The sequence below is a fragment of the Papio anubis genome, chromosome 16 (assembly GCF_008728515.1).
Source record: "Papio anubis isolate 15944 chromosome 16, Panubis1.0, whole genome shotgun sequence".
NCBI classification, from domain to species: domain Eukaryota; kingdom Metazoa; phylum Chordata; class Mammalia; order Primates; family Cercopithecidae; genus Papio; species Papio anubis.
In genome coordinates this window covers 64,948,656-64,968,859 of record NC_044991.1, presented here as the reverse complement: position 1 = coordinate 64,968,859, position 20,204 = coordinate 64,948,656, and the positions used below count along the sequence as shown (strand labels likewise).

The 20,204-nt window shown below is 38.2% G+C and overlaps 1 protein-coding gene across 2 annotated transcripts in view; it reads right to left on the bottom strand.

The window, feature by feature from the left end:
• Nucleotides 1–20,204, bottom strand: part of CTNNBL1 (catenin beta like 1) — a 177,551-nt gene that overhangs the window by 83,176 nt on the left and 74,171 nt on the right. For both annotated transcript variants that reach the window (XM_003904763.3, XM_009216143.4), the window contains 3 exons: nucleotides 11,225–11,297; nucleotides 10,928–10,986; nucleotides 9,287–9,435 (listed from right to left, as the gene is read on the bottom strand). In XM_003904763.3, coding sequence (XP_003904812.1) covers nucleotides 9,287–9,435; nucleotides 10,928–10,986; nucleotides 11,225–11,297 — 281 coding nt within the window. The remainder of the gene's footprint in view (nucleotides 1–9,286; nucleotides 9,436–10,927; nucleotides 10,987–11,224; nucleotides 11,298–20,204) is intronic.

Below are 20,204 nucleotides of genomic sequence, written 5' to 3'. Positions count from 1 at the left end.
GAGAAAAACAAGAAAGCTTTTCTTCTTATTGATTCTGTCAAGCACTGTGAAATCTAGACAGTCCGAACACAGGAATGGAGAAAAGTCATCTGGGTGACAGGGGAACTACAGGAGAGAGGGCTGTGAGGTAAGGGCGAGTAGGTATGATGCTTCATAAACAGCTCCTGGAAACGGAAGCTCAGAGACTACAAATCTGCATGAAGAACTTCTTTGAACCTCGAGAAGAAAGGTGATAAGAACTGAAAACCCAATATAACCCTAAATACCTGGGAGGATAATGGAAGAAGAGAGTTGAGAGGCAAAGGGGAATAAGCTCATTTGTGGAGCTTGTGCAGCTTCTGTTTGGAAGCCCAGCATGGGCACAGGCCAAACGGGGCAGCGAGCCCCCGATTCGAGTGGACTCCCAGCCTCCCCTGAGCCTCAAGATCAGGATTACAACCATACTATGGCCCTGTTTTGTGCTCTCCATGCACTGAAAAATTTGACAGGGAAAACAGAACTAAATATGTTCAGGCAAGAGACTAGTTCTCGGCAACAGGCTTTTTACTCCTCCTTCTTTGGGTCTATGAACAGGGTTTGCCAGAAATTCCTTGGGCCAATGATTCTAAACAGCAAAATGTTTCTCATTAATTTAGAAAACGTCCACAGAAAACCAAATGTGTATCTTTTGCTAGGTACTGGAGATACAAAGAGGAAGAAGAATCTGTCTCTGCTCTGAAAAGTATTACAGTACAATTGAAGACACAGCTGTGCAACTTACCATGCATGGCATGGAAAGTGCTCCGACAGAGGAAGCAAAGGATGCTATCACCCAACCTTCAAAACTTAGGGGTGGGGATGTGAGGACAGACATGGGGGAAGTGACATGGAAGAAAATGGCTGCTTAGAGAAGTTTAAGCCTAAACATCAAAGGAGATTCATCAAAATAATAATAACAACAAAATGTGTCAAGGGATCTAAAATAGTTTGGTTTAGAGAGTGGAATGTAAATGTAAAGAAAGGAAAGAATGAGAGAGACAGCAGCAGGAGGATGAGGCAGAGGCCAGATCCTGAAGGGACTAGAAACAATTTCAAATGTTCATAGACAAAGAAATAAAGCCACATTTCTAAAAAACTAAAGGTAATCACTAATAGAAAGAATAGTATTTTCCAAATCTCCAAAGGAGGAGGAAAATAATGGAAGTGAAAAAAGATAAGACAAAACACAATAAAACCACCAAGGAAACCATAAAACAAAATAAACAGGAAAAGGGCTAAACATAATAGTAATTACAATAAAATCAAATAGTTAAATTCATCTACTGAAAGACAAACTTTCACATTGGATTAAAAAACACAGTTATGTGTCCTTAACAAGAGTTACATGTAACACAAAATGACATAAAAAGCTAAAGGTGTGGCAGCAGGTGCCTATCATATCAGCTACTTGGAAGGATCATCATATTCCAAGACTTCAAGGCTGTAGTGCATTGTGATTGCCTCCTGTGAACAGCCACTGCACTCCAGCCTGGGTAACATAGTGGAATCCTGTCTCTTTAAAAAAAAAAAAAAAATGCTAAAGATATGGGAAGGATCAGAAGAAACAGAAAAAAAAAAAAAAAATCCACAACCATGGTTAGAGACTAAATAAATTAGGGGATAAAAAGGACAGAAAAGAACGGAATATATTTGCAAAGTTGATTTATGATATAATTATAGTATTTTATACCCTAGAAACACAAATTCTATTCAAATGTTCATGGAATATTTAAAAAAACTACCCATATATAAGGCCACAAACAAAATCTCAAATTCAGAACAGTATTTTACAGCCTCTATTTTCTGTTAATGTAATAAGAAAATAAGACTTAATCACTTGGGAATAGAGAATAAAACTAAGCAATATTGACAAGAAATTTTTCACCTGAAATGTTTTTATTTTTAAATAAGAGAATTATTTTTTAAAGCATTAAGCGTTTAACTCAGAAACTTGGAAAAAGGGCAACAAAATAAATAAAAAAGTAAAAAAGAAGAATTAAAGGCAGGGGGAAAGGTATACAAATATACAAAATGCTATAAGCATTGTAGACCATGTATATATGCATACATATGCATATTTATATCACACATATATGCATATATATATACGTAAACACACACACATATATATGCATATTTACATCAAAATCAAGAGTTGGTTCTCTAAAAAAAGATGCCCTCCAATAAAACAAATCCAATTGGTGCAGCTCAGTCGCAATAGAATAAAGCATCAGGTAGATTTCTAAGGTTCCCAACTCCAGGCTCTGGCTCTCAGGTGGCATCTCATGAGCTGCCTGGGGCTGGGGGGCACTTGCTGTCCTGAAAGGAAGGACACAAGCCTGGCTGGACTTGCCACCTGTTAACTGTAGAGCCTTTGGGCCACGAATGAACAGAGGCAGTAGTCAGGCAGTGGTCAATGTGAGCCTTGGGTGAAACCAAGTGCTGTGCTGGCTTCAGGAACGACCCAGCACAGTCCCAGTGGTGGCCACAGTGGTGCTTGCTTGTGTCACCCCTCCCCTAGCACCAGGCAGCTCAGCACAGAGAGAGAGAGAGAGACTCCATGTGTTTGGGGAAAAGTCAGGGAAGAGAACAAGAGTTTCTGCCTAGTAATCCAGGGAATTCTCTTTGATTTTACCCAACGTTGGTACCTCTGCAAGTCTACAAGAGCCAGAGCTCTGAGCTTGGGGTGCCCCCTAATGCAGACACAGCTGCAGTAACCAAAGACTTAGATCACAACACCCAAGACTCTCTAAATACCTGGAAAGCCTTCCCAAGAAGGATGAATACGAACAAGCCCAGACTGCAAAGACTACAATAAATACCTAACTCTTCAATGCCCAGACACTGACAAAGATCCACAAGCATCAAGACCATCCAAGAAAACATGACCTCACCAAATGAACTAAATAAGACACCAGTGAACAATGCCAGCAAGACAGAGATACGTGAGCTTTCAGATAAAAAACTCAAAATAGCTGTTTTGAGGAAGCTTTATGAAATTTGAGATAACACAGAAGGAACGCAGAATCCTATTTAATTTTACAGATACTGAAATAGTTAAAAAGAATCAAGCAGAAAAATGCAACATACTGAAGAATGCATCAGAGTCTCTTAACAGCAGAATTGATAAAGGAGAAGAAAGAATTAGTAAGCTTGAAGACAGGCTATTTGAAATTACACAGTCAAAGAAAAAGAAAAAAAGAGTAAGAAAGAATGAAGCACACCTACAAGATCTATACAACAGCATCAAAAGGGCAAATCAAATAGTTACTGGCCTTAAAGAGGAGATAGAGATATTCGGGTAGAAAGTCTATTCCAAGGGATAATCACAGAGAACTTCCCAAACTTAAGAGAAAGATATCAATATTCAAGTACAAAAGGTTACAGAAACCCACCAAGCAGATTTAACCTAAAGAAGACTACCTCAAGGCATTTCATAACTAAACTCCCAAATGTCAAGGATAAACAAAGGATCCTAAAAGCAGCAAGAGAAAATAAATAATATATACAATGGAGTTCCAATATGTCTGGCAGCAGACTTCTCAGTGGAAACCTTTCAGGCCAGGGAAGAGTGGCATGACATATTTATAGAATAGTATATCCAGTGAAAATATCCTTCAAACATGAGGGAGAAATAAAGACTTTCCCAGACAAACAAAAGCTGAGGGATTTCATCAACACCAGACCCATCCTACAAGACATGCTAAAGGTAGTTCTTCAATCTGAAAGAAAAGGATGCCAATGAGCAGTAAGAAATCATCTGAAGGGACAAAACTCACTGGTAACCATAAGTACACAGAAAAACACAGAATATTATAACACTGTAATTGTGGTATATAAACTACTCATACCTTGAGTACAAAGACTAAAAGATGAACCTATTAAAATAACTACAACAACTTTTCAAGACATAGACCGTATAATAAGATATAAATAGAAACACAAAAAAGTTAAAAAGTAGAGGGGTGAAGTTGAAGTGTAGAGTTTGTATTAGTTTTCTCTTTGCTTGTCAGTTTGTTTCTGCAGTCAGTGTGAAGCCTGTCATCAGTTTAAAATAATGGGTTATTAAATAGTGTTTGCAAATCTCATGGTAATATCAAGTAAAGAGACATGGAACAGATACACAAACAACAAAATGCAAGAAATTAAAACATACCATATGAGAAAATCACCTTCACGAAGAGAAGGAAATACCACAAAACAACCAGAAAACAAATAACAAAATGGCAGAAGTAAGTCCTTACATAAAATACTGAATATAAATGGACTAAACCCTCTAATCACAAGATATAGAGTGGCTGAATGGATTAAAAAAAATGGGACTTAACAATCCATTGCCTACAAGAAACACACTTCACCTATAAAGACACATATAGACTGAAAATAAAAGGATGGAAAAAGATATTCTATGTAAACGAAAACCAAAAAGGAGCAAGAGGAACTAGGCTTAAATCAGACAAAATAGACAGCAAGACAAAAATTAGACAAAGAGACAAAGAAGGTCATTATATAACGGTAAAGGGGCCCATTCAGCAAGAGAATATAGCAATTGTAAATACATATGCACCCAACACTGGAGCACCCAGATAGATTAAGCAAATATTATTAGAGCTAAAGAGAGAGACAGATCCCAGTAAAAGCTGGAGACTTCAACACCCCACTTTCAGCACTGGACCAAACATCCAGACAGAATATTAACAAACATCAAACTTCATCTGTACTATAGACTAAATGGACCTAATAGATATTGACAAACCATATCATCCAAAAGCTGCAGAATACACATTCTTCTCCTTAGCACATGGGTCATTCTCAAGAATAGTTCATATGTTAGGCCACAAAACAATTCTTTAAAAATTCAAGAAAACTGAAATCTATCAAGTATCTTCTCTGACCACAATGGAATAAAACTAGAAATCAATAACAAGAGGAATTCTAGAAACTATTCAACATAGAAATTAAACAATATGCTCTTGAATAACCAGTGGGTCAATGAAGAAATTAAGAAGTCTGAAGCAAATGAAAATGGAAACACAACATACCAAAATTTATGGGATACAGCAAAAGCAGTATTAAGAGGAAAATTTACAGCAATAAGCACCTACAACAAAAAAGTAGAAAAACTTCAAATAAACAACCTAACATCTTAAAGAATTAGAAAAGCAAGAGCAAACCAAACCCATAACGAGTAGACGAAGAGAAATAATAAAGACCAGAGCAGAAATAAATGAAACAAACAAACCAACAAAAAAAGATACAAAGGATCAACAAAATGAAAAGTTAGGTTTCAAAAGATAAACAAAATCAACAATCCTTTAGCCAGACTAAGAAAAAAAGAGAGAAGATCAAATAAATAAAAAACGGAAATGAAAAAGGAGGCATTTGGCTAGGTGCAATGACTCACACATGTAATTCCAGCACTTTGGGAGGCCAAGACAGGCGGATAGCTTGAGCTCAGGAGTTCAAGATCAGACTGGGCAACATGGTGAAATCCCATCTTTGCCAAAAATATTTTTAAAAAATTAGCCGAGCCTGGTGGCATGCAAGGGAACTTTTGGGAGTGATAAAAAGGATCTGTAGATACAGCATCCTATATGGTAGCCACTGTGTAGCTACTGAGCATCTGAAATGTGGCTATTGTAACTGAGAAACTAAATTTTAAATACAATTTAAATAAATTTAAGTTTAAAATTTAAAAATTGATACCAGACTTATTGGAAAACATTTAAGTTTCTTTGGACAAACTTAAGTACGAGAATCTGTTTTCAACTCTAAATTTTATGAAATCTAAATACAAATCAAGTATTCTGATGAAAATTTAGCATCTGAATTGGGATGTAAATGTAAAATGTTCACTGGATTTTGAAAACTTAGTCTCAAAAAAATGAATGTGAAATGGCTTACTAATAATTTTGTTATATTGATTACATGTTGAAATAATTTTTGACTGTGTTAAATAAAATACATTATTAAAATTATTCTTGTTTCTTTTAACCCTTTAAATGTGGTAGCTATTAAAAATGTAAAATTACCTATCTCACATTACATTTCGACTCGATAGTGCTGTTCTACATCTTCACTGTGGCGGTGGAAACATCTGTCAAAATTGTACACTTAAAATGCATACATTTTGTTGTATAAAAATTATGCCTCAATAAAGTAGATAAAAATATTAAATTGGTAGCGAACATATGCTTGTGTGTGTGTGCACATATGTGTGGGAAGGAGGGCATATGTGGGAAGGAGGGAGTATGTATCAATGAGTATCTTGTTTGTGATCTTTCCTTATCAATAATCAGAAAGGAAAAAAATTCACTGAGTACATACATGCAAAAGTAACTGTTCTTCTGAAGAGTCACCATATTAAATTATATCATAGTTATTTAATGTGTGGATCCCTCACTAGACTTTGAGTTTCTTAGAGGCAGGAACCCTGTTTTGTGCATCTCTGTATAAACCTAGCACTTAACATAGAAAGTTAACATAGTACCTTAGCAGTGTTTTGCAACTGTAGAATTCTCCCAGATACTTTATAGAGTTTAATTCTGTCAAAATCCCTGTAAATATGGTATTATTAGTGCCAGTTTTCAGATGAAAAACTGAGAATGAGAAGGTCACAAAGGTTAAAGTAACTCACCAAATATCCAGAGCTAATAAGTGAAACAGCATGTTCCAAACCCACACTTACAAGTCCCAGGCCCATTCTTCCACCCTCCTCCATACTGCCACCTCTCCACGTGGGCATTTCACAACTGTCTGATGAATGACTGAGTCAAAGTAAAGATTTGTATTTAGGGGCAATGGAACCACAGAAACTTTCCTGAACCTCTAGTGTTACAGCTTCTTAGTCTTGAATAGGCTCTCTCTAGACAAAGAGCCACCTGGCAGCTCTTACTAAAGATCAGAAAGGGTGACTATAGTATGGAAAAAAATATTCCATCCCAATTAAACTTTCCATTTGGGAGTCTGAAGAAGAAAAATAACACAGAACAAAGAGTATGGGAAAGAGAAAAAAGGAAATGCTGAATCTGCTAATATAGCTAATTAATGCAAAAGAATGAATATAACAGCAACTTCAGCATTCAAAAATAAAAAGTTAGGAGATCTAGAGAGGTACAGTTTCTAAGTCTTTTGGAGCTCTCCTTTAATTAGCCTCCCTGAATCTCAGCATTTCTGTTTGAATAATCCATATTTCTGGTTATTTATTCAGCTCCCCACTGCTACGCAATACCAAGCCATATGCTACAGAAATATATCACTTCATATTTGCACTCAACCATCCAAAGACACTGGCAATTCAGACCTTTAAGAAGCTTAAGGAAAAGTCTCTTCAGACCATTGTGTTAAGGTTAGAAGACTCAAGAAGCCAAATGTATCTTCTATTTATGCTATTTACTTGAGAGAAGGTGGGTCATTTCAACAAAAGGACAAGCAATTAGAAGGGTAAGGGAGATAAACTAAAGACTCAAGAGAGTAAAACTAGCAAAAATCAGCTAAACACAAAAGGCCTCTGAGTAATTTCTCATGCCCCTCTCTGCACTTTAAAAAAAAAAATTGTTTTTAAAAGCAATTCCTCAAAGGAAGACTTCTGGTCAATGCAAGGTCTGGTACGCACTGGACAAATGAAGAGGTCTACTGTGCCTCCAGCCCTTCAGAAGCCTTTTAAGATGTTTTAGAAATATACACAAGTCATCACTTAACATCACAGATAGACTTGGAAATGGCAACTTTAAGTAAAACGGGATATAGCAGGTCAGATCCTCAAATAATACCGTTGTAACAATGATCAGAAAAACCGGTTTCATTATACATCATTTCGCTTAAAGTTGTGGTTTCCAAGAATGTTATTGATGATGTTAAGTGAGAACATACTGTACCTGGATAATCCTAACATCATTTTAAACACAAAAATGGTCACTGTAGAATTTGTTATAATAGCAAAACACTGGAAATATCCTCAACGCCAACAACAGAAGAATACTAACTAAGCTACAGTCCCTTGGAGGCCATGATGCAGTTACTGAAAACTCCCATGAAGATTATTCACAGCATGGGAAACAGCATGCTATGTTTGAAATGTCGCAATAAAGAAAATCGTATGTGTGGCAGGCTTAAAAAGTTGTTAAAAATTATAGAAAAAAGACTAAAAGAAAATATACACCCAAAGACAGGCTGTGTTTAGGTCACAGAACTGTTTTTCTAACTTTGTGGAGACAGAAATTCTGTCTTAGGTATTTCTGTGTATGCCCAGCACTTAACATAGTACCTTGTCAATGTTTTAATAGCAGTTTTGTATTTTAGTATTCTAAATTCTATTTAACAAATATATATCACATTTCTGAAAAACATTTCCAAAGAAATATCTTAGTTCAACAGGGCTTTCAGTATACTTGAAGTTTTAAGACAGCAGACTCTGGCTCCATTTCTTTCTGTCTTGTTTTTTCTTTAAATCTCAACTTCCTCCTTCTGTAGGGCACAATTTCATAATGACTAGAATCTTCCAACCACATAAACATGCTCATTTTTTTTTTTTAAAGTCCCTGGACCCTATGGCACACTCTGGTTATCCTCTCAGCCTTCCCCCACACACTTCTCTACTCCCCTTCCTAGACAGGGTCTCAAGAATTATCAATATAAGCTTCCTCTTCCCTTTTTGCTTCTAACTTTAGGATTCTACAAAATAACTGTGAAACTAATATAAGATCCAATTTCAGGAATTAGAGTATAAATAATAAGACATACAAGGCAAGTACTATAAATAAAAGTTTCTGGAACTATCTTGCACATTTTCGTATTTCCTAAGCTAGGCATACAGCACATGTACAACTCATTACTGAATGAGGAGTGAAAAATACAAATGATATACTGCTTTCAATAAAAATACAGAAAAACATATGGCATAGATAGGTCTATGTGATATATACAGAAAATCAGTTCAAGTTTAGAAGTAATGGCTAGATTTCCCCAAAACTAACACACTACGGGAAGGAGAGGAAAAACACCAATGTCCTTCAATGGAGCGGACATATTAGCAACCACCACAGTAGGGCACAAACAGAACACAATATACTTTTTATTCGTCTACTCTAACTTTAGGAAAGACCACATACCTACACAAACACATCCTCATGCTTGAAGACTTTACTCTTCAGGGTAAAGTCTAGGAAACCCAACAGAATAAATGACCATAGCTACATGCTCTTGAATTCAGGCTAACAGTGAAAAGTCAGGCAAAAAAGGTGGGAAAACTAGGACATTCAAAACATACCTGAGCATGAGATTCATCAGCTGAAGACCCTCGCCCTTCAGGAAGCGCTCACGGTTAGAACTAAGCATTAGACAGGAGCAGAGGGAATCAAACAGATTCTCCATCATCTCCTGCTCCTCAGCCGTGCTGGGATTGTGTCTTTTAAACACCTGTCAAGCAAAAACAGCACAAAGCACAGAACTATAAGAGAATGTTTTTTCATGAGCCTCCATCCAACAATTTCTAAAACCTGTGGGTCATAACTCTACGGTTGAGGAAACAGAAGCTCACCAAACAAAATTCTCATCAGTTTCCATTTTAGAGAAACTAAATAATTCACATACATTAAATAAATGCAAAAAAAAAAAAAAAAAAAAAAAGCCAAAACACTCAACTGACCACTGGGTCCATCAGTAATTGACAGTTTCAGGCAAGCAGATTTTTTTAAAAACCAAAACCCAAATAAAAACCAAAACCTTTTTATTGTGAAATATAACACAGATACAGAACAACTCCATAAAGGACACATAAAACTAAATGAATGAAGTGAACACCCCTGAAATCATTATCCAGGATGAGAAACAACTTTGCCAACTACCCTCAAAGCCCTCCACTTGCCCAACCCAACCATATCTCATTTCTTCCCCTTCTAAAAGCAACCACAATCCAGGGGGGTGAAACATGGCTCAATATAAGGAAGCGTTTCCTGACAATCAAGGCCACTGAATTCCCTCACAGGGGAGCTGGGGCTTTAATTCATGGGAAGTGCTTACAGCAGAAGTCTTCTTTTTGCCAGAGATGTAAGGCATGTTAAGAGAAGCCTTTAAACAGTATATGCATACCCATATAGTCTACTACGAGAAGATCAATAGTCTCACAGGAAAAGGACTAAGCACCTTCCCAGAACTGGAAACAGATTCACATTTCAAAGCTCTATTTTTGGGGTGGAGGCCAAGCCACTCAGGCTGCTGGCACCAAGATGGAAGCTGTATGCAAACTGACATCTCAGACTCTCCCAACACTCTCAAGATTTTATCCAAATGATCTATTTTCAGTCCTGTTTTTAGAATAACACAGATGAAACTTGTAAGAGGAAATCTTAACAGTATTTTCAGAATGCCAGCAGAATAACATTTCAACTGGATTTACATTTCTTACAGTGAGAAAATGGCAGTTTCCAAGTTCTCACTCCAGCCTTCAGCACCACATCCTCCCCTATCCTCCCCTTGACCCCCACCCCACTGCAGTGGAACTTGGACTCCTTGAGCTTATTCAGATCCTAAATGAACATACTCCATTTTCACAGCAGACTGAAAGGAAGGTTAGTGAACAATCTTGGGAGTGGGTCAAATGAAAATAATTTGGTATGCCTGGCCCAGAACATACACACTTAAGCAGGAGGCACATCTTTTTTGAGTTGACAATATCATATCAGAAGACGAAGAAAATTCATATCTGACACACAGTGATGTCTGGTCATAAAGAGCAAATGACTAAGAAAAGGAGGCAAACCATGTCCCTCCATATAACCCTCAAACCTGCCAACATACTCCATATGGCTTGCAGCACATGGCTCATTCCTTCCCACAATTTCCAGCTCCACCTCCCGTTCAAAGCCAGCCATGTATCTTAGAGCAGACAGGAAGCATAAGAATTACTCACAGATAACTGCTGAAGAAGCACATCGATTCCATCCAGCTCCCCAAGCAATTCCCTGTTTTCTAAAAGGGGGAAAAAATAGAGGAAGAAAAAAAAATGAACCTAACTGTCAGATTTTACAGCCGTCTAACACTGATACATCAGCAAACAAAATCAATACAGCTTGACAGAGTACAAAAGCAGCACAGGGAGCGAGAGGGAGAGCAAGGGGATGCCAAAGGCAAGAGAGCTTGCTGTCATGATCTGAAACAAGCCTGGCTCCTATCCTAACAGAATATCAATACTGAGAGGGCGCCTCACCATCATTGTCCTGGAGCAGTATGGCCAGCACTTCACTGCAATACAGTTTGTTGGCATCGAAAGGCATCTTTGCCTATGGGGAAATAGGAGAAATGAGAAAAATGTTAAGAGGTCTTGCTTCCTTCCCCAGGACAAATTTTTCACGAGTACTACGATCTGAGTTAGAGAGAAGGAGAAGTTAGAAAGGGAAAAGGCAGTTAAGGGGAAAAACGTCGGCCTCTGCTCTCAAGAGACCAGAACCAAGTAAAGTGACAGACTGAAACAATGGTTCTCACACTCTTAATGCCCAGGTATTAAGGTTACCTCCTCGGTAAAGACTTCCAAGATTTCCCATTTTGAGTCCAGAGATTATATATGTCTAGCCCATAGTACTCAAATGTGAACTAGAAGAATGAGAGTTTTGAACTTTTAAGACTAAAACTCACCATGAAGCTTAATTCACAAGCTACAATCATGAAATTAGGCTATAAATTAGTTAATATATGAGCAGAGAAGTTGAAAAGAAAGCAATTCTTGATTAACTGAATGTATTTATCACAAAGTAGTTCCTTCTGGATTTTTTTAATGCTTAAAATTTAATTTGAAGTCATAAACCTATCTGCTTGCATGCCATAATCTGCCTATTATTTAAAAAGGAAACCACATTAAATATGCAAAAATGTGTTAATATTTTAACACCCAAATTACTACCCACAATTCTTTCCCTGCTGCATGCTCTGCTACTTGGGAGTTTCAGAGGGGACACATCTACTGCACAGACTATTTTTCATGGCTGTCCTCACTGTTGCTTCGGTAGTGAGACTTAAATATCTCACCATTATCACTGCCCCTTGGATGAAGGTGCACAGAGAGGAGCGAGTCTCAGTGATGTGTTTTTATTTATGGTGTCCATGATCCTTAAAATGCAGGCACGTAAACAATGACTATTAATCAGCAGCAACCTTTGCTACCTATCTGTGTTTTTGAAATGACAAAGAATTTCTGTACTTGGAAAAGACAAGGGAAGTATTTATTTTGGAACTAACACTTCCGTCACCTTACCACCATTCACAGATCTGTTTAGACACTGGTTTTGTACTTAAAGAGGAAGAGTTGCACCTAATCAAGCAATATTCAGCATCATTTCAGTTTTCTGTGCACGTCTCCCTCATCAAGCTAAGTGCAGCCTACAGAGTTTCAGGAGGTCGACCAAGTATGACCATCTTAGGTTAAAAGATCTATAAATGCAAGGTCTTACATGTGCTAAATGTAAGGTATGCTCCCGGGGCAAGCTTGAAGTCTTGTTTCAAGAAATTCAGCATAATAGTCAGGGCTTAATGCAATCTGTGGTATGTTTCACTTTAAGAAAAATGGTTTCATATTAACGAAAATCAAAACATGAAGGTGAAAAGCCAAGGAGTAAGCATCCCTATCAAAATCAAGGATTCGCGAATAAAATTTCCCACTCAAATTATGTAAGTTCCAAGTATTGCTATTATATTTTGAAAGATTTAAGCCGCACCAACTTAAACGTTAGCTTTGCAAGGGCCATGGTTCTTGTTTAAAACAAGATACTTAACTGAAAGAAGTCACAAGACAGTAGGTCATTAGAGCCATGGCCTTTCTGTGGATCTAATGCCTCTTGTCCTTTATGCAATTTTGTAAGCTCCTATTTTCAAGTTGGAGGCAGTTTTTCTTCCTTTCAATAAATACTTATTAGGCACCTGCTATAGGGAAGACACAGAATTAAGCAAGAGAACAAACAGGTGTGACTTAGATCTGAACCCTGTCCACTGTTGTGGCATTTAAAAACCTTACACTGAATTAAAATTAATTCTGTAGAAATGTCAAATTTCAAAAAAGAAAAAAAACACACGGATCTGGCATTAGACACACCTAAGGCTGACTCACGAGCACGCCACTGCCTATGTGAACAAGTCTGCAGTTCTCCAACTATGTGCTGTGGCAACTGGGGTGCCACACTGAATTCACCACAGGATATTTAAAAATTTCATGGAGAACACAGGGAAATGTGACATCTGTTGGGCACTGCATTAACTAGGAGCTCAAGGTACATTTCTTCTGGTGACATCATATCTTTGTGGAGCTGTGTTTGGATAGCTGCTCTGACAAAAATAACTGTGAAAATGGATGTGAAATCAGAATGACGGCGGTGGTGTTCAATCGGATCCTAAGGTTGGAGGATTTGAGCAGTATCAAAAGGCACACATACCATTAGGAAGTAACTATGGTATTTAAAAATGAAATAAAAATATTTTTTCTTTCAATTCGTGTGTATTATCTTCTCAAATGGCTAACAAATTGTAAGGACATAAATACATATTAAATGGTTTGGACATAACTACTTAATAAATGAGACTATTAGGTACTTTTTGGCATAGCGGTGCTGTAAAAACAAAATTACTGAGACACTAAAAAACACCGTAAATTGACAATAGGAATCCATGACCCAAGGAACGTTCTTGGTCTCAGTTTCCTCATCTGTAAAATGAAAATAAAAAATAGCACTTTTTAAATTAAGGGCACTGACATGAAAAAAAGAAAGAAGAAATAGAAAAAAAAAAAAACCACTTATTTGGAGAGTTACTATGAGAATTTAAAAACATAATATGAAAGTACCTAACACACAGTAGGTACCACAAGTTTTTCTGACAACCATAACCAGAAATATCTGTATTAGAATCTCAGCTCTAACAGTTACCAGCTATGCGACTGGCCAAATTAATATCTTCTTCATGAAGTAGCTGTACTAAGGGAACTGGTGTATACGTAACAGGCACCAACCAGCTGAGTTTCTTGCTATTGAGAATTCCTGGTTCCGCAGAAAATCTCCACCTTCTGCTGTAAGACACTACTAAGAGTTTCCAATCTACCCAAAGTAAGTTTTTAAAAACCAGACTGATAACTTCATCATTTTTTAATTAAAACGTAAGTTCTGACTGACAAATTGACATGAAGGAAGAATCTAATCAGGAAACCAAAATGATGAGGCCTGATAACTCCCCAACGCTGAGCTCTGCAATGCTTCAGAACCTAAAAGCAGTACCAGCTGGGAAGCAGCTTGGCGAGAGGAGGTGGCTTCAGAGATGCCAAGGCCCAATGCTCACAGGCTCTCCCACGTGGTTCCCGTGTGGTTTGAGCAACACCATTTCCTCTCTCTGGGATTCTTTCTTTATCTGTAAACTGGGGATAACTGCACCCTCTTGGCAGGGTTGTGAGGATTAGAAATAATGTATGTGGCCAGGCCCACTGGCTCACACCTGTAATCCCAGCACTTTGGGAAGCTGAGGTGGGAGGATCACTTGAGCCCAGGAGTTTAAGACCAGCCTGGGCAACATAGTGAGACCCCATCTCTAAAAAAAAAATACAAATATTAGCCAGGTGTGGTGGTGTGTACCTGAAATTTCAGCTACTTGGGAGGCTGAGGTTGGAAAATCACTTGGGCCTGGTAGGTTGAGGCTGCAGTGAGCAGTGATGGTACCAATGCACTCCAGCCTGGCCAACAGTGTGAGACGCTGCCTTAAAAAAAAAAAAAAAAAAAAGAAAGAGAGAGAGAGACAGAAAGAAAGGAAAAGAAGAAAAAGAAAGGAAGGAAAGAAGGTTCTAGAAAAACACTTTAGCATGTAGTGAGCAGTCAATACATGAAACTCATATCAGATGGTGAAAACTTAGTGATGATGATGATGATGATGACAACCAGATGTTTTAATCTGGTAGAAAAGAAATAGAAGAAATTAGGCCAGGTGGGAAGAAAGGAAAGTAATCTTTCCTGTCTAGCCAAAGACAAAACTTACAAAGGATATTTTATTTCTGTTTAAATCTCAACCAGAGATTGCACAATACCAAACCGCCAAATTTCAAAGACATTTAATCAAAATTAGGAGAAAGGAGATTTTACTTAGCAGGTATAGTCTCTTGGATTTTGCAAAGTTAATCAGCGGGACTTGGAACTTGTAGGGCTCTCTTCTATCCAGGAGCCTGGCTCTCTTAAATCTTTCAGCTGTCAGAGTAATTATAGAGTCATGCATAGGTTTGTACTCAGCATGTACTAGCCTTGAATAAAATTAAACTTCACCTTTTTGGGAGCTGCTGCTTTTCTGGAAAGTACAAAACAATTATGCTACCACCCACAGCCAGAAGCTGCAGGTTATATCTGTAGCTCACCTCTGGTACCTGGAACACATGGGGCAGGTTCAGACATATCTACAGTACTGTAGAATTGTCAAAGCAGATTGTGCCCTACAAAATCCCAACCTCTGGTCATACAGGCTAAGAACTTTAGCATCAACCAGTTGTACATAAAATACAACTTAACTGAATGCTGCAACTGTTTCTGAAGCATTGGTTTAACTGGGTAACAAGAGGTAATCTTAATTTTGCTTTTTTAGAAAAGAAAAAAAACACTTGGTTTTGCTGTTATTTTCAACAGTATGTAATATCCTAATAAGCTTGTATTCCCCATTAAAAACATTAATTGTGATGCAGCATCTCTCACACTACTGTTATCTACGTACCTGTTAATCCATTTAATGTAATCATCTGCAGTGGTTTTTATCCTCATTAGAATAAATTAGTGAGGTTTGATTTGTTGGATGAAGAGATCCATGAATATCTCTATATACTGCTAGGCTACCATACAAAAAGGAGAAATCCAACACTACAATGCTGTCACCAATGTGTCACTCACTTAAGAATTACTCAAGGATTACTGAATAAATATGGGATGATCAGTCAAATTGCAAGGTTTTATCAAGTAATCTAGACATAAGTACTCTACTTTAGCTTACATCAGAATCACCTTGAGGGCTTATTAAAACACAGACTGGGCCAGGCGCGGTGGCTTACACCTGTAATCCCAGCACTTTGGGAGGCCAAGGAGGGTGGATCAAGAGGTCAGGAGATCAAGACCATCCTGGCTAACACGGTGAAACTCCATCTCTACTAAAAATACAAAAAAATAGCTGGGTGTGGTGGCAGGCGCCTGTAGTCCCAGCTACTCAGGTGGCTGAGGCAGGAGAATGGCGTGAACCCGGGAGGCGGAGCTTGCAGTGACCCAAGATTGCACCGCTGCACTCCAGCCTGGGTGACAGAGCAAGACTCCGTCTCAAAAAACAACAACAACAACAAAAACAAAAACACAGACTACCAGGCTCCACTCCAACTTTGCAGATTCAGTGGGTGTGGGTGGACCCAAGAATGTGCACTTCTAACAAGGTGCTAGGTGATGCTGATGCTCCTGGTTGGGAAACACAGTTTGAGAACAGCTGGGAGGAGATACAGATATGACATAGACACAGTCCTTGTAATTATAAAATTTAGAGATATTTGGAGAAAGAAAATCAGCACACATAAGAATATTCAAGTTGGCCAGGTGATGGAGTCATCTCCACTTTACAGATGGAGAGAAGATGCTCCAAGAGCGTCACACAGTTGCAGGTAGATGCTAGAACCCAGACAGGCTAACTCTCACAAGAGAACCCATTGGAAAAAGATGAAGGGGTTGATTTTTTTATAAAAGAAAGTGGGCAGTATAGGCTGGGGGCAAAGTACTACGGAAAGGGGGCATAAAGAAAATTCTGGAGGCTTGGGTCTTAATCCTAGTTCTATCTCTAACTAGCTACAGGGGTTTGGGCAAGGCACTTAATATCGACAGGTCTCAATTTTAAATTTTTTATCTACAACAGAACTTACAGATTTCCTTTTAGTTCTAAAAGTGAAGATTAGGGATTTAAGCTGTTTCATGAAGGGTGTGTAAAATTTAGAAATACGAATGGAAGAGAGGAGCCAGTTATTCCTGATAGAATCAGGAGCAGGAACAAAGCCAGACACAGAGGTCAAGATAATTTTGACCTTTGCAGAGCAGGGGATAGGTTTAAAAAAAAAAAAAAAAAAAAAAAAAGGTATCTAAAAGGTAACAAAGGCCAATGTTTCAAAACTGAAAAATGAACAGGTCAAACTGGGCCAGGGTAAGAGGCAGAGAAGGTGGGATCTGATGTAGAAGGCACAGCATCACTCCAGGTAAGTTTCTGAATGGGGAATGGCATAGTGAAAATGGAGTTTTAAATTAGTCTCCAGAGTAAAATGGTTAACAAGAAGGTCCACATTTCCAGAGACAAGTGGATCTTAGTGAGAGTTGTACATTAGAATCATATGTGTTTGAAACATTTCTAAAATATACCAAAGACAGCGACTGAGACGGTAGGTCTAGGGTACAGCGTGGGAATCTATTTTTTCAGTTCCACTGGTGATCTTAATACAAACCCCCAGCTGAAACCCACTGCTATAACATCTTTACAATTTAAAAGCATTCTCATATTTGATTTCATAAGAACCTTGTGAGATTGGAAGGGCAGGGAGTATGATCCCCATTTTTCAAAGGAGAAAACAGGCCAGAAAAGTTAAGAGGCCATTACCCACAGCTACACAGCTAGTAAGTGAAAGTCAGGATCTGGGTCCAGGACTCACTAAGAGTCACCATGATGTTGAAGAGAGTGAAGATTATAACAAGTACTTCCCTAGATTATGAGAAATAAGAGCAAGGCATTGTTGTGAAGGACATGCCCTCTTGCTGGCCTCACTCTTTAGCAGGACTTTATTTCATTAACTAATTAATGAAAGAATTAATTAAGCCTGGGCAGCACAGTTTTCTTCTAAAAGCACTTGCTTACCAGTAAAAAACCTAAATAGCATTTTGATGTTTAAATATCCCTAAAAGCTTGAAAACTGTTTCAGAGACAGCAACATGGCTATTTACGCCCTGAGGATCACACCAATGCAGTGCCTACGTGGCAAGAGTCAATAGTTTGCTAAACTAGCAAATGGGCCCCTTCATTATGATCATAAGGGTAATGGCATCCAAGTCAAACACTCAAAAGTCAATTTCCCTTCCAATGTTACCAATTAAAAAAAAAAGACTCTGGGAAGTTTCAACAACTTTCAAAAGGCAGAAGGTCTGACATTCTAGTTTAATGAAGATCCCTGAACGAGTATTAAGTCTCAAGTAACTTGGAAAAATCTGTCCTGACATAACAGAGACAAAAAAAAAAAAAAAAAAGATTGAATTATTTTGTATATTTTAAGGTTGCGTCCCTAACCTGGGGTTACTCCCCCAACAACTCAGCTCCCTGACATCTACGCCACCCCCTAAAACTCAGTGCTCTACTTTCCTCTCCTCCACTTGTTGCTCCCAAAACATCTCAAGGTTTTCGGAGGATAAAAACGTGTTGAATACTGAGGAAAGAAGAAACTGAGTTTAGAGAGATGTAAAGGAAATTAAATGAGAAACAAGTCTAGTTCTAAAACCAAAGGATATTTAGACTCAAGAGAGGAGGTCAAAAGGAAGTTGCAAATGACAATGCACAGATTAACTACTTGCTGGATGCAAGACTGAAAGGCAAGAGGGATGGGGGTTGGAGGGAGTTATAGTTTACTGACCTCTGCTAGGCAAATGTGCCCATACCCACTAATGGTAGCAGCTGGGCTAGCTGAGCATCCTTGGGCCAATATATTATGTAAATCAAGGCTAAAGATTTAATGCGAACAAATGGTTGAAAAAACACGATTGGAAAAGACTAGAGTGTCAGAAATGGAGAAAACCAAGGAGCATATGATATCTTAGGCAGAACCTTCTCCTTTAGCCCTGCCAAGACCGTGCAGGACAAATCTGACCTGATACAGCCCAGACTTTCTGGATGTTTATGACACTCTGAAGCAGAGCAAAGCCATTAATTAGAGCATGACTTTAGCTACAAACAAGTGCCTCCTTCTCACCAAAATGTTGGGATCCTTGCCTGCCTGAGGACCATTTCAGTAGCATATAAGCAGTTCCAAACTGCCTCCCATCACACCTTTGGTTAAAACTGTTCTGAAAGGAGCTCTTGCCTCTTCTTTCCCCCATTGACTCTATTAGACAGTACTAACTGTTAAAAAGACAATCACAAGGACTATGCTAAGAAGGAAAGATAATGAACAATCCAAGAGAAATATGGACAAAGAATATAAACATGAAGCTAAAAGACATGAATACAAATGGCTAATCAACAACAAGAAGCCAACACACTTCACTTGACTTTAAAATTACAAATTAAAATAATACCAGTTTTCACCATCAGATTAGCTAGAAGCAGAGGGAAACAGATAACTCTAAATCAGTGGGGCAGCTGATCTATCAGTGGGATGTGATAAATCAGTGGGAATAATTTTGCAATACTACAAAAAATGTTAATGTGCATAGCCTTTGGCCTATCAATTCTACTTCTATGAATTTATTATACAGATAAACTGAGACAAATGTGTATTTTTAAAAGTTTGTATATAGTAGTCCCCCCCTTATCTGTGGGGGATAGGATCCAAGGCCCCCAGTGGATACCTGAAACTACAGATAAATTCTATATTTACTATGTTTTGTCCTATATATGTACCTATAATAAAGTTTAACTTATAGGCCAGGCACAGTGTTTCACACCTGTAATCCCAGCACTCTGGGAGACCGAGGCGGGTGGATCACTTGAGATCAGGAGTTTGAGAGCAGCCTGGCCAACATGGTGAAACTCCATCTCTACTAAAAATTCAAAAATTAGCCAGGCGTGGTGGCGCACACCTGTAATCCCAGCTACTTGGGAGGCTGAGGCAGGAGAATCACCTTAACCCAGGAGGCAGAGGTTGCAGTGAGCTGAGATCATGCCACTGCACTCCACCCTGGGCAACAGAGTGAGTGAGACTTAGTTTCCAAAAAAAAAAAAAAAAGTTTAATTTATAAATTAGGCACAGTAAGAGATTAACAACAATAATAAAATAGAACTATTATAACAACATACTGTAATAAAAGTTTTGTGAATGTGGTCTCTCTCTCAAAATACCTTTTAGTATATACTATACTTACCTGTTTTCAGACCATGGTTAACTGTGAGTAACTAAAACGTGGAACGCAAAACCACAGATAAGAGGGGACTACTGTATTCACAGCTGCACTGTTGATAAC